The sequence below is a fragment of the Phocoena sinus genome, chromosome 7 (assembly GCF_008692025.1).
Source record: "Phocoena sinus isolate mPhoSin1 chromosome 7, mPhoSin1.pri, whole genome shotgun sequence".
Classification (NCBI taxonomy): Eukaryota; Metazoa; Chordata; class Mammalia; order Artiodactyla; family Phocoenidae; genus Phocoena; species Phocoena sinus.
In genome coordinates this window covers 107,003,821-107,019,813 of record NC_045769.1, presented here as the reverse complement: position 1 = coordinate 107,019,813, position 15,993 = coordinate 107,003,821, and the positions used below count along the sequence as shown (strand labels likewise).

Below are 15,993 nucleotides of genomic sequence, written 5' to 3'. Positions count from 1 at the left end.
AAATGCACTTGTTTTACAGAGGGTCCATCCCCTGACAAAATACGAACACTACAAATACTTAATATTAATTGAGGAAGAATTTTCTATTCTTTCAACTACTACGTACTAAATGTTTGCTGGGTGCCTGTTCTTGGCATTCTGGGGATAAAGAGATAAATGAGACAAAGAAGTTCCCTGTTTCATGAAACTCCCATTCTATTGACAGAGGTAGACAATAAACAAACAAACAGGAAGAAAATATCGGGGAGTAATAACCTCTATGCAGAATATGAAAATAAGATGATGAAAAAAATGATGGGGTGAATACTTTGGTGTATGTCAAATTTAAGTTGAGAGGGAAGAGGAGTGAAGCTTCTGAATATTGAAAACAGCTAGTACCCTACTTACTAAGAGGTGGTAGGGGCAAACTTGGCAAGAAACAGAATAAGGGGAAATAGGGTGAAGTTTCGTGGGCAGGTGGGCGAAGAGGAGCTGGGGAGGGGTCTCAGCGGGCAGAGCTCTGTAAGCCACTGTCAGGAGTCTGGGGTCTAGCTCAAGGACACTGGGAAGGGTTTGAAGCCAGGTCACACAATCTCTCCTTGGAAAGATTATCCTTTTGCTAGTTGCATGCGATCTAAACAGTAGGGAGGTGGGGTACAGGATGGGGTAGGAGAGGAGGCAGGAACTGGATGCACTTGTTCAGTCTGGAGGTGATGAGGGTTTAAATTCAGGGGGTAGCAGTGGAATCAGAGAGCAGAGGTTGGAGGGACGTCAGCTGTAATGGACAATTGAGTGTTTGCTGGGGTACAGAAGGGGGAATGGAGATGGTGAGAAGGGATGAGTCCTATGCTGTGACCTTAAGAAACTAGATACATGGTGGTATCATTTATTAAGTTGAGAAAGATAGACATATGAGTGGATTTGAGTGGTTGGTGGAGGAGGGTACAAATATGTAACTTTAAAACTCTCAGCAGTGCTTTGGGTAGGTAAATACCACATGCATTATAAGTGAAATGTAGCTTAGAAAATAAGGATGCCCACAAGCCAACAAGAGGCAAATCCCCCAACTGAACTCTTTCACCAGACATATCGTGGGATTCTGAGACCCTCTCCTGGTAGCCAGGGGAGCTATATTCCCCTTGCTCTTTGGAAAATGGGATAAAACACTTGCTAACACAAGAGCAGTATCCTGAATGTCTATGCAAGTTCCAGCATCTACTCATTACAATCTACAGATAAGGAAACTGAGGCTTAGAAAACCCATGTAACTTGTTCAAGGTCCCCCAGCTAATAAGTAGAAACAGTGAAATTGAAGATCAGGCTTTATGATTCCAAAATGTATGTTCTTTTTGTGTTGCTGCCACTGAACTACATCTTCAGATTAGAAAATAGGATCCTTCTTCCTGTAAACACATTTATGGTAAAATAAGTGAACGTGGTGTTTCAGAAAGTGGTGAGAAAAATAAAAACTTTACCTTTTACCGAGTCTGAATGTTGATGCTTGGGTCATCCACATAGATTATTTAAGCAATTAATGGTCTGAACAGAAATTCATTTGCAGCCAGGCACAGATCATGTCTTGAATTTATGTGGGATAGTTTTTATTTTCCTTAGATATACTTCCTAGTTCCATTAAGGTGTATGTCTTCTTTGTAAAATCCACTCATCTCTAATTTTGATTTTATGTCCCCAGTGAAATACCAAGAGTGAGTTATTAGAACATTAGGAAAGGTGGCTTTCAAGCACAGTAAAATGCGCTGACTTGATTCATGTGATGGTCTTTTTATATATTTTAAGACTGGTGGCAAACTCTTATAAACCCATTTTAGCTGTATGACTTTAGGGGAGACAAAAGTTCCAAAGAGAGAAAAGTGGAGAGTCACACACATTTTCAGGCTGAACTGGAATTGACTATTCAGTGGCTGGCAGGACATCAGAGTGAAAGAACCTACACTAGGTTGGAAAGACTTGGGTTTGACTCCTGATTCTGCCATGCATTTGCTGTGTTTCCTTAAGCTAGTTGACTGTTCATCCAAAAATCTGAAGAAGATATAGTAATTTTAGACACATCTGTACACTTACTCCCTTAAAAGAGTGAATCAAATTTACCTCCCTTTGAACGAGGACTAGCCTAAGTGACTGTCTTCTAATATTTAGAAAGCTGCAAAAGTAATACTGCTTGACTTCCAATGCTAGGGAATAAAATGCAATATAGCTTTTGCCTGGCTTATTCTGTTTCTTGGGATGTTGGTCCCCGAAACCTACCCACCATATTATAAGAAAGTCACGTTGTCACATGGAAAGACCACATATCCAACTGAGCTCCCAGCCCACAGTCAGCACTGACTGAGCCCCAGGCCCAGGTGATGTGAAGTGGGGCAGAGAAGCTCACATCCTGCTGGACCCTGCCCCAGCTTCAGACTTATGGGCAAAATTAATGGGAGAAAATATTTGCAAATGATGGGACCGACAAGAAATTAATTCCCAAAATATACAAAAGCTCATAGAACTCAATATCAAATAAAAAAACAACACAATCAAAAAAATAGGCAGGGCTTCCCTGGTGGCGCAGTGGTTGAGAGTCCGCCTGCTGATGCAGGGGACATGGGTTCATGCCCTGGTCCGGGAAGATCCCACATGCCGCGGAGTGGCTGGGCCCGTGAGCCATGGCCACTGGGCCTGTGCGTCCGGAGCCTGTGCTTCGCAACGGGAGAGGCCACAACAGTGAGAAGCCCACGTACCACAAAACAAAAAATAATAATAAATAAATAATAGGCAGAGGATCTAAATAGATATTTCTCCAAAGAAGACATACAGATGGCCAACATGCACATGAAAAAACGCTCGATATCACTAATGATTAGAAAAAATGCAAATCAGAACTACAATGAGCTATCACCTCAAATCAGTCAGAATGACCATCATCAAAAAGTATACAAATAATAAATGCTGGAGAGGGTGTGGAGAGAAGGGAACCCTCTTGCACTGTTGGTGGGAATGTAAATTGGTGCAGCCACTGTAGAGAACAGTATGGAGGTTCCTTAAAAAACTAAAAGTAGGGCTTCCCTGGTGGTGCAGTGGTTGGGAGTCCGCCTGCCAATGCAGGGGACACAGGTTCGTGCCCCGGTCCGGGAGGATCCCACGTGCCGTGGAGCGGCTGGGCCCGTGGGCCATGGCCACTGGGCCTGCGCGTCCAGAGCCTGTGCTCCACAACGGGAGAGGTCACAGCAGTGAGAGGCCCGTGTACCGCAAAAAACAAAACAAAACAAAACAATACAAAAACTAAAAATAGAGTTACTATATGATCCAGCAATCCCACTCCTGTGCATATATCCAGAGAAAACTATAATTCGAAAAGATACATGCACCCCAATGTTCATGGCAGCACTATTTACAATAGCCTAGACATGGAAGCAACCTAAATGCCCATCGACAGAGGAAGGGATAAAGAAGATGTGGTACATATATATAATAGAATACTACTCAGCCATAAAAAAGAATGAAATATCGCCATTTGCAGCAACGTGGATAGACCTAGAGATTATCATACTAAGTGAAGTAAGCCAGACAAAGACAAATATCATATGATATTGCTTATATGTGGAATCTCAAAAAAAAGATACAAGTGAACTTATAAAACAGATATAGACCCACAGACATAGAATACAAACTTATGGTTACAAAAGGGGAAGGGAGAAAGGGATAAATTAGAAGTTTGGGATTAACATATACACATGACTCTATATGAAATAGATTACCAACAAGGACCTACTGTATGGCACAGAGGACTATACTCAATACTCTGTAATAATCTATATGGGAAAGAATAATAGATACATGTATATACATAACTGAATCACTTTGCTGTACAATTTTTTAAAAATTACTACTGTTTTAAACCACGAAGTTTTATGCTGGCTTGTTACCTAACTGTTGATAACCAGAACAGAAGATGAACCTTTTCTTTGGATACCTGAATCCTTTTTTTTAAATTATTATCCTTTCCTCTTTGAGACCTATCTATGTTTTCTGTGAGGCTTTTTTTTTTTTTTTTTTTTTTTAGAAGGCAGATAGAAGTGAAAGCCAGAGAGACATGTATCTGAAACCGGTCTCTAGCACTTCGTAGCCATAGGACCTTGCATGAACCACCTAACTTCTTAGAGCTTCCCCTTCCATCATTAAAAATGAAAATAATACAAACTTCATAAGGCCTTTGAGAGGATTAAGTGAAATAATGTTCGAAATGCCTGGCACACAAAGGAGCTCAGTAGCCAAGAGCCAATATCACTGGCAGGAGTAGTGATACCAAGACTATGCATTATAGGAACCTCGAGTTTCTTTATAGATTCCTGCTGTACATAAAGTAGAAATAGCTTTTTATTAAGGAGATTTCAAATACTTCCCTGGTATTTTGTCTTCCAGTTGTCACAGCATAGTTTTGTGGTTTTGATTCTATTGCTCCTGTGACAACCTGGTGAAGTGAAAAGACCGTGGACTTTTGGATCAGTTCCACCCACATATTTTGTGCCCACACGCGTGCATGTTGTGTGTACACATGCACACATGTGTGTTTGGTTTGTTTCTGTCATCCCTATTACAATCACATGGGCAGAAACACCGGTTTTTTTCACTGTTTAATTCCCACTGGCCAGAAAAGTATGTGGCACATAATGGATAATCAATAAATATTTCTTGAAAGAAAGAAAGTTTAATCAACTGTTAAATGATCTGGTTTGGTACAAATATTGAGGACAAAGAATTTTACGTTTAGTAAACTCCAGAGCACCTTGAAGTGCTTTTTCTTTTCTCTCAGTAATTTGCCTTTTCTGCATCACAATTCCTCACTTCGATTTCTAAACCTAAGTGTTAGTTTTGTACGCATTGGAAGTTGAATACTACAGATGGACATGAGGGTTTATACACCCAAGTGCATTTACAGATCTATTTGGATATACAAAGATTATATAATGAGTATATATACCATTACATAATATATATTATATAGCACACACTAAATAGTGTATAAATAATGCATGCATATTTTCATACATACTATAGTGTGTGTCTGTGTATATATATATATATATATATATATATATATATATGGTCTAAACTATATACCACATATTATATATATGGCCAGTTAGCTGTATGCTCACTAAAATATCATTAATTGAGGGAAAAAAGAAAATTTGAGAATTTTAGAATACTTTAAGACAAGTAGGACTTTATTATGTTCAAAATCATTGGAACATAACTAGGTATAGAAATTGATTCCAGGTGGAAACCACTCACATGTTTGCATGAATAAATGCATAGGAGCCTGTTCCTGGCAGGGAAGTGGGGACTCTGATGTGCTATCAGGCACTCCATCATCAGGTCTGCTGAGGAACTTAAACAACCCTCACGACAACTTGTTTGCACAACTGATTTGCTTGGCAAATCCTTCCTGTTCAGAACCAAAGTAAATTTGAGCTCAGCCTGTCCATGGCTACCAGATTTCAAAGTAACGGGGTCTGAACTTCCAATGATTTCATGTGTATTAAGACGGACTTCTTACCTCTGCCTTAGTGAGCTCACAGATTTGGGAAGGGCATTCCCAAATACACCTTCACTACACAGAGTGGTAACTGTGAAAAGATACATACACCAGATACTTACATCCCCAACGAGCAAATCCAGTGAGGGATTCTACGGATTCTAATCATGGAGATGATTAGAAGAGAAGGTGGGGGAAGGTAGGGCTCTCAATCTCCATTGTCCCCAGGACCTGGGCACTCAGCTTCCCCAGGTGGTCTCCTTCCTCTGCCCCTCTCAATATCTTCCTCCTTCCGGGGGGAGTTGTGGGTTACAGAGCAAATTGGCCATGTGATTAAAGCATCTTCTAGGCCCTGGCCTCAAGATTTTTGTTTTCTGTCCTCTGTTTCTGGAACTGGATTCTATTTCATTTTTTTTTAACTTTTTATTTTATATTGGGGGATAGTTGATTAGCAATGTTGTGTTAGTTTCAGGTGTGCAGCAAAGTGATTCAGTTATACATATGTATATATCTATTCCCTTTCAAACTCCTCTCCCATTTAGGCTGTTACACTACATTGAGCAGAGCTCCCTGTGCCACACAGTAAGTCCCCTTTGATGTGACTGACAAGGGATTAGTCTCCAAAATTTACAAACAGCTCATGAAGCTTAATATCATCAACACAAACAACCCAGTCAAAAAATGAGCAGAAGACCTAAATAGATATCTCTCCAAAGAAGACATACAGATGGCCAAGAGGCACATGAAAAGATGCTCAACATCACTAATTATTAGAGAAATGCAAATCAAAACTACATGGAGATATCACCTCACACCAGCCAGAATGGCTATCATCAAAAAAATCTATTTTATTTTATACGCTTATCACATGATATCTTCTGGGTCTGGCCTCAGGCAAAATTCCTATGGAGGTGCTGACCAGGAGAAAAGTCTTGGGAATAACCGGGGCAGCCTTTGTTCCTGGGAGCAAGTGGCCACCTCCTCGCCCTGGGACAGGATACTTCTGAGCACTGGCAGGATGAGAAATCCTGTCTCGGAAGCTGCTCTTTAGCACAGGGTCTCAGTCCTGCATCAAGCTCAGGGTAAGAAGCAGCAAGCAAGTACAACTACAAAGATTTATGGGAATAAAGAAGACACTTTTCCCCTGGACCCCAAGGGCTTGGAATTGTGGTCCTTTGCAGAGTTTCTAGTATAAACCTTCAGTTAAAGAGATAGATGACACATTTCATTGGCTGGCACTTATCAGCAGCTCTGGGGAAGAATATCTGAGGAAACTGTCAGAAAATGACAGTGTCATGGTTCAGTCACTAACTAAATGAAAAAGACACAGTGGTGAACCAGGCCTGACCTAATCCTGTCCGTCTTCCCTCTCTTTCTGCTTCCGTTGCTGCTAGAAGAATGGAACCAGAGCCAGAGGCAAGAACAGACTGAAGGAGGCAGAAGGAGACTTTGGTGATGCTGTTTGGGATCCACAGGGCCACGTGGGCCACAGAAGCTGCAGCATGTGAGCGAGGACGCTGCCAACCTGTGAGGCTGCCGAGGAATTGTCCCCTTCAAAACACCCTGACAATCACACAGCTTAGCAGAGGTGGCTCTGGTGACTTGCCTCTCTCTCCATCTGCATTTTCTTACAAAACAAGGAAAATCATACAAACTGATGTGTTCCCTGATGAGCCCATTTCCTTTTAACTTTTGTTTTTTGCATGATGTATCGGAAATCATATCCTTGCTTTTTTTTCTTAATTTTTATTAGAGTATAATTGATTTACAACGTTGTGTTAGTTTCGGGTATGCAGCAACATGACTCAGTTATACATATACATATATGCCCTCTTTTTTAGATTCTTTCCCCATAGAGGCCAGAGTATTGAGTAGAGTTCCCTGTGCTGCACAGGAGGTCATTATTTTCCTTGCTTTGACCTCAGGCGGATCTGGGTATAAGAACCAGGTCTGCCCCTCCCCAGCCATGTGGCACTGATCAAGCATCTTATCCTCTCTGAGGTTCTGTTTCCTGAAATGCCAGATCGGATAACAACCCTTACTATGCAGAACTGCTGTTTGGATTAGAGACCATGCTTAAATACAGTTCCCCACAGACATCCTTAAATATTAGAAATGCTTAGTCATTGGTGGCCATTTGAACAGTTATTTATATTTCTTTCATTTTGCCTTCTTTTATTTCCTCCCTTTATAATCTATTGTGTATGGTACGGGGGAAAACCTATAGCAAGAAGGCATCCTTCACGTTCTCCTCTTATTGGTTTGAGTCCACGGTAGCCACAATTCGTAATATTTTATTGCTTCTACTAATCCTGGCTACCAGTAGTTTCCAATAAGCTATGGGATATTTTAATTAATAAAAAATATTTATAATTGTCTTTGATCCTCCTCTGCATTTATCAGATTGTCAAAGTTGAAATAAGGTGATAATACCTATTGCTGGGAGATGGGCACTCAAATCCCACAGTGATGTTTAGAGTAATAATTGGTATAACCTTGATACACTGAAGATGTCAATATGGCAAAAGTCTTAAAAATATGCACATGCTTTGCCCTGGTAATGGCACCCCAAGGAATTTATCCTAAGGATATAATCGGTTTTATACATAAAGATCTATGTGCAAAAATGTTCTTGCATCATGTGTAATAGTGAGAAAATGGAAACAATCTAAATGTCCAAAATAGATTTGTTAATCTTGTGTATCCATTTGGTACATCCATATAATGGAAGACTCTGTTCTTAAAAACATTACGGTATAAAGTCATATTTACTGACGTGGAAAGATATTTCTATACTGTGTGTGTGACGAATACAGTTTGTAAAACAGTTTCACGGAGGGGGGCCTTGGCTTCAGCAGGTAAGGGAGACCCTTACCCAACTCTTCCAGAGGGAAGGCAGGAAAGGAGAAGATAGTCTCTAGCCTCTCCTTTCTCTCTCTGGCCTTCCCCAGGGGGATGGGATTGCCTTAATAATTAGGGAAATTAGGAAAACATCCCTGCAAGTGTGTGCCTGTTATGGACAGAATATTTGTCCCTCAAAAATTCATGTGTTGGAATTCTAACCTCCCAGTGTGATGGTATCAAGAGGTGGGGACTTTGGAAGGTGATTAGGTCATGCCCTCCCACCCAAATGTGCTCAGGGAATTTATGACAGCTGAGTTAGAAAAACAGCATGTACTATTCACAATAGCTAACATATGGAAACAACCTAAATGTCCATTGACTGATGAATGGGTAAAGAAGATGTGGTACATATATACAATGGAATATTACTCAGCCATAAAAAAGGATGAAATAATGCCACTTGCAGCAACATGAATGGACCTAGAGATGATCATACTAAGTGAAGTAAGTCAGACACAGAAAGACAAATATAAAATGATATCACTTATATGTGGAATCTAAAAAAATGATACAAATGAACTTATTTATAAAACAGAAACAGACTCCCAGACAGAAAGCAAACTTATGGTTACCAAAGGGAAAGTAGAGGTTACCTTAGGAGTTTGGGATTAACAGATATACACTACTATATATAAAATAGATAACCAACAAGGACCTATAGTATTCAAACTACAGGTCCTATATAACTATGTATAGTATAGCATAGGAAACTATACTCAATATTTTGTAATAACCTATAAGGGAAAAGAATATGAAAAAGAATATATATATATATATATATATGTGTGTGTATGTGTGTGTGTGTATATATATATATGTATGTATATCTGAATCGCTTTGCTGTACACCTAAAACTAATATAACATTGTAAATCAACTATATTTCAATTTAAAAAAAGAACAATAGTTGTGAGAGTGGGCAACCTTGTCTTATTCCTGATCTTAAAGGAAATGGTTTTATTTTTTCACCACTGAGAAAGATGTTGGCTGTGGGTTTGTCATATATGGCCTTTATTATGGTGAGGTAGGTTCTCTCTATGCCTACCTTCTGGAGAGTTTTTATCATAAATGGGTGTTGAATTTTGTCAAAAGAATTTTCTGCATCTATTGAGATTATCATATGTTTTTTAGCCTTCAATTTGTTAATATGGTGTATTACATTGATTGATTTGTGTATATTGAAGAATCCTTGCATTCCTCAGATAAACCCCACTTGATCATGGCGTATGATCCTTTTAATGGGCTGTTGGATTCTGTTTGCTAGTATTTTGTTGAGGATTTTTGCATCTATGTTCATCAGTGATATTGGCCTGTAGTTTTCTTTCTTTGTGACATCTTTGTCTGGTTTTGGTACCAGGGTGATGGTGGCCTCGTAGAATGAGTTTGCGAGTGTACCTCCCTCCTCTATATTTTGGAAGAGTTTGAAAAGAATAGGTGTCAGCTCTTCTCTAAATGTTTGATAGAATTCACCTGCGAAGCCAACTGGTCCTGGGCTTTTGTTTGTCAGAAGGTTTTTAATCAGAGTTTTAATTTCAGTGCTTGTGATTGGTCTGTTTATATTTTCTAATTCTTCCTGGTTCAGTCTCAGAAGGTTGTGCTTTGCTAAGAATTTGTCCATTTCTTCCAGATTGTCCATTTTATTGGCATATAGCTGCTTGTAGTAATCTCTCATGATCCTTTGTATTTCTGTAGTGTCAGCTCTTACTTCTTTTTCTTTTCTAATTCCTTTGATTTGAGTATTCTCCCTTTTTTTCTTGATGAGTTTGGCTAATGGTTTATTCAACATAGTTTTGGAAGTTTTAGCCACAGCAATCAGAGAAGAAAATGAAATAAAAGGAATCCAAATTGGAAAGAAGAAGTAAAACTGTCACTGTTTGCAGATGACATGATACTATACATAGAGAATCCTAAAGATGCTACCAGAAAACTACTAGAACTAATCAATGAATTTGGTTAAGTACCAGGATACAAAATTAATGCACAGAAATCTCTTGCATTCCTATACACTAATGATGAAAAATCTGAGAGAGAAGTTAAGGAAACACTCCCATTTACCACTGCAACAAAAATAATAAAATATCTAGGAATAAACCTACCTCAGGAGACAAAAGACATGTATGCAGAAAACTATAAGGCACTGATGAAAGAAATTAAAGACGACACAACAGATGGAGAGATATACCATGTTCTTGGATTGGAAGAATCAACATTGTGAAAATGACTATACTACCCAAAGCAATCTACAGATCCACTGCAATCCCTATCATACTACCAATGGCATTTTTCACAGAAGTAGAACAAAAAATTTCACAATTTGCATGGAAACACAAAAGACCCCGAATAGCCAAAGCAATCTTGAGAAAGAAAAATGGAGCTTGAGGAATCAGGCTCCCTCAGTTCAGGCTATACTACAAAGCTACAGCAATCAAGACAGTATGACACTGGCACAAAATCAGAAATATAGATCAATGGAACAGAATAGAAAGCCCAGAGATAAACCCATGCACATATGGCCACCTTATCTTCGATAAAGGGGGCAAGAATATACAAGGGAGAAAAGACAGCCTCTTCAATAAGTGGTGCTGGGAAAACTGGACAGCTACACGTAAAAGAATGAAATTAGAACACTCCCTAACACCATACACAAAAATAACTCAAAATTGATTAAAGACCTAAATGTAAGGCCAGACACTATAAAACTCTTAGAGGAAAACATAGGCAAAACACTCTATGACATAAATCACAGCAAGATCCTTTTTGACCCACCTCCTAGAGAAATGGAAATAAAAACCAAAATAAACAAATGAGACCTAATGAAATTTAAAAGTTTTTGCACGGCAAAGGAAACTATAAACAAGGTGAAAAGACAACCCTCAGAATGGGAGAAAATATTTGTAAATGAAGCAACTGACAACGGATTAATCTCCAAAATATACAAGCAGCTCATGCAGCTAAATATCAAAAAAACAAACAACCCAATCCAAAAATGGGCAGAAGACCTAAATAGACGTTTCTCCAAAGAAGATATACATATTGCCAACAAACACATGAAAGGATGCTCAACATCACTAATCATTAGAGAAATGCAAATCAACACTACAATGAGTTATCACCTCACACCAGTCAGAATGACCATCATCAAAAAATCTACAAACGATAAATGCTGGAGAGGGTGTGGAGAAAATGGAACCCTCTTGCACAGTTGGTGGGAATGTAAATTGATACAGCCACTACGGAGAACAGTATGGAGGTTCCCTCAAAAAACTAAAAATAGAACTACCATATGACCCAGCAATCTCACTACTGGGCATATACCCTGAGAAAACCATAATTCAAAAATAGTCATGTACCGCAATGTTCATTCCAGCACAATTTACAATGGCCAGGACATGGAAGCAACCTAAGTGTCCATTGACAGATGAATGGATAAAGAAGATGTGGCACATATATACAATGGAATATTACTCAGCCATAAAAAGAAACGAAATTGAGTTATTTGTAGTGAGGTGGATGGACCTAGAGTCTGCCATACAGAGTGAGGTCAGAAAGAGAAAAAGAAATACTGTATGCTAACACATATGGAATCTAAAAAATAAAAAGGTTCTAATGAACCTAGGGGCAGGACAGGAATAAAGATGCAGATGTAGTGAATGGATTTGAGGACATGTGGAGGGGGAAGGGTAAGCTGGGATGAAGTGACAGAGTGGCATGGACATATATACACTACCAAATATAAAATAGACAGCAAGTGGGGAGCAGCTGCATCGCACAGGGAGATCAGCTCGGTGCTTTGTGACCACCTAGAGGGGTGGGATAGGGAGGGTGGGAGGGAGACTCAAGAGGGAGGGGACATGGGGTTACATGTATACATATAGCTGATTCGCTTTGTTATGCAGCAGAAACTAACACAACACTGTAAAGCTATTATACGCCAATAAAGATTAAAAAAAAAATCATACAAAGGCAACAGTAAAGCCAAACTGATATCACAGGATGTATATACTAAAGGAAATCCCATGGTCAGAATGAACATAATCCCATTTTCCCCAAAGTTCCACCAAGCCAAATGTTAGGAAACTAGAAGCAACGCAATCATAAGAGGTTAGGATGGTTTTGTGGACACAGACTCTGCAAAGAGTGCTGAGTCACACATGCAGGCTTGACAGCCAGGAGAGAGTGAAATCTGAGCACACACAAACACTGACTCTCTGAGGATACTGGTAAAAGGGACCCCAAGCAGGGCCTCTGAATCAGCCCTGCAAGCATTGCTGAGTCCAAGGACAGTACAGTCACTGATTTTCACAATGATGATCCTGAGTCATCAAGAAAAGGTGACATTTCATGTTCAGAATTCTCTGTTTAAGAAGGCAAGGAAGCATGTGATCCATTTGAGAAAGATTTTCATTTCAAATAGTTAAAAATTCCTTAAAAACATTTTCGGTGCTTAAAGGGGTAAGTGGCAGTTATCTGGAAAATTCACTTACGTGGGACAATTCTTCCCTAAGGATTCTAGATGAGTGAGGCAGTGGGTGGGTTGTATTTAGTTAGGTTTCTAGCACTTCTGCTTGTTTGATATTTCATTGTCTAATTTCCTCAATCCTTTGAAAATTCCTCACTTTCAAGGATCATAAGTTCCTTGAGGCTAAAGATTCTGACACCCTTTCTTGGATATTCCACATCCTTGTGCTACTCAGCCATTTTTTTCCCCCATTTTTCTGCCATGAATGATGAACTGATATGCACAGAAATGACTGACTCCCAGGGCATGCATCAACTTTGACAAAGCCCTCCTGACGTTGTGCAAACCCTTCTGGGTTTTGGTAAGCAATCCTACAAGGTTTTTTTGCAACCCTTTATCAGCCATTCATGCTAAAAACTAACCGTAAGAGAACAAAAAAATATATAAATACAGTTCATATAATTTTTCCTAAAAGTAAACTTTATTTTAAAAGAAGAGTCATTTCCATTAAGGCCTGCACTTTTCAGGTAACGTGAGTACTGCAAACACACAGGATGTGGCCGCTTTCCCTGTTGACCTCCTTGCTTAATACTGCTCCGCTATGTTTCCTTTGCCCCAGACACAACTCATTGCTCTTTGGTGAGTGTGCTGAGATCTTTGGTGCTTTCTCGTCTGCCAGAAATACCATTTCCGCTTTCATACTTTCTACGTCTAACTCAAATGCTCTCTTCGAGTGCCACTGATCTCAAGAAACTTTCCATTCTCACCACGATTGCAAGATGGGTGTTGTCACTGCCCCTTTTTTGAAGATGGAGAGAAAATCTTGAGAGGCTACAGAACGCCCTCGAGGTCACACCCTGGGTATCAGAGCAAGGACGAGTCCATCAGGAGTCTCTCCTGGTGGCATTTCTCTCATTGCATAGGGAACCATTGTAGTTGCAGCCCCATTTTTGGCAACCCCCCGCCACGTATTCCAGGGTTTCAGGGCCCAACTGCCACACTGCGGTCATCCTGCATGGCCTTTGCAAAGGGGCCTGGGCAGGGGTGGTTCTTACCTGGCGTGTTGAGCAGGCGGGACCTCTTGCAGTGGTAGGCCACCTCCTGTTCACAGTGCTCCGAGCCGTCAATCACGGCCTCCAGCTGCTCCAAGCTGCCTCCGTAGTCCAGGGTCATGGAGTAGGGCTTCTCAGCGTTGGCACCTCGCACATGGGTCAGCTCCGTGTTGTTGTGCTGCACCAATGTCCAGATCTTGTCCTCTGCCCAGAAAACACAACCAAGGAAGGTCAAAATAGGATCATGCTTATAGACCTCCAAAAGGCTGGAAAAAAAAAAAAGACAATCACGCTTGCAGTGTGATGGATGGTGGCTGGATGTGCATCAACTAACAGCCACTCGAGCACTCTACTCATGCAAAGAATTTGGCCGGAGAATTTTTGTTTCTCCCAGAGTTCTACCCAGAGTTAATGTGAGGGTTAATTATCTTAAGAGCTAAATTTGTGAAGTCGGTACTCCACAGCCTCTAGGCTAAGCATTTAATGTCCATTATCTCATTTAAAATGGACATGATCTATGCAAAGCCATGGAACTAGAACAGAAAGAAACACAAATAGGTAGACAACAGGTAGAACAAGAATAAAGGAAATGAATTCATCTGTTGTGGGAAAGGACAATTTGGATGGGGAAGAACTTAGACGTTGAGAAATTAGATACTCTGTCACCAGAAGTAGAATATAACTAAATATCCTTGAAGGTAATTATCCTGGCGATCACATACACACAAAAACATAGATCACTGACAAGCTGTTGAATGTGCAAAATGTTGGTAATTAAATGAACAAAAATTAAATGTTAAATGTTCAAAATATTAACTACATAAATAAATAAAATAAAATTGACATTGTCTAAATCAGGAGGGAGTCAATCTTGCCACATCAAAACTGAGGGAAAAGTGAATAAGGAAAATTAAGCAGTTTTCCTAGGATTACATAGTTAACGTCTAAGCAAGAATTGGAACCCAGGATGTCTGACTCCAACGCCCCTACATCCAGATATTGACACACACACTTCCTCACAAGAGAAAAACTAGCATAGCTCATTGTCTCAGAGAATCATAAGTACCACGTTGAAAATAAGACCTATACACAGAAAATATCTGTGAAATATACATCATAACAAGGATGAGATTGTGTAATAGACACTGAACATGCAAGGCACTTAACTGCAATTCGTTAATATTTATTCGCCATGCTACTCCTACTTGCCAAAAATATTTTAACAGGTTTACATTAAAACAACATGCAGAGATGAGGCCCTGTGGGTCAGGGATGGAGAACATATTTTACCTATTATAGGTAAGAATGGAAGGCAAAGAAAGGAGATGAATTTCAGTTTTAGAGCCTGAGAGATCTGACTTGAAACCTATTCTACTAACAACAAGCTTGGACAAGTCACTTCACTTTTCTGGGGCTCAGTTTAATCAACAGTTTAAAAAAAAGAAGTCACAAGGCACGATCAGACATTCTGGAATAATAGACTGAAACATTTACGGCAATTGGACATAGAATTGAATTCTGAACATGCTTACGGATAAAGAGAAAGAGGAAATAGGAAGACTTGAGAAGCTTCTGTCATCTGAGAATCTTGCCCACATAATAACGTCATCACTCTTCATAGATGTGCAGAGCTGAAAAAGAACCTTGCCCAGAAGTCACATGGTTTCCTTCCTCTCTCACCCACTTAGTTTTACAAATGAGGAAACCAAGGTCTAGGAAGTAGAGGAAGGACCCAAGGCATATCTGTTAGACAAGAATGGTGAGCACATATACTGCCTGTAACCACTATTTCTAACTAGTACTACTTAGAAGCAGGGTCATGGCTGTTGGCCATGAGAATGAGAAGAAAGAGAAGGAGAAGAAGCAGAAAAAAACTGGCAACCAGGATCCCCAGTATTAATATGTTCTCTACCCTAACTCTGTACATGACTTGGGATAAATAACTTCATTGCCCTGTACTTCAGTTTTAATATGTTAGAAAGAGGAGGAAGAGAAAGTTTGCTCTCAATTCTCTCTAAAGTATTTTCTCAATTCCTAAAAATGGAAATGTTTCTTGCAGCA

General features: G+C 39.8%; 1 protein-coding gene across 2 annotated transcripts in view; it reads right to left on the bottom strand.

Moving 5' to 3' along the window:
• Positions 1-15,993, bottom strand: part of CNTNAP5 (contactin associated protein family member 5) — an 876,608-nt gene that overhangs the window by 231,984 nt on the left and 628,631 nt on the right. For both annotated transcript variants that reach the window (XM_032637306.1, XM_032637307.1), the window contains exon 13: positions 13,936-14,136. In XM_032637306.1, the coding sequence (XP_032493197.1) occupies positions 13,936-14,136 (201 nt within the window). The remainder of the gene's footprint in view (positions 1-13,935; positions 14,137-15,993) is intronic.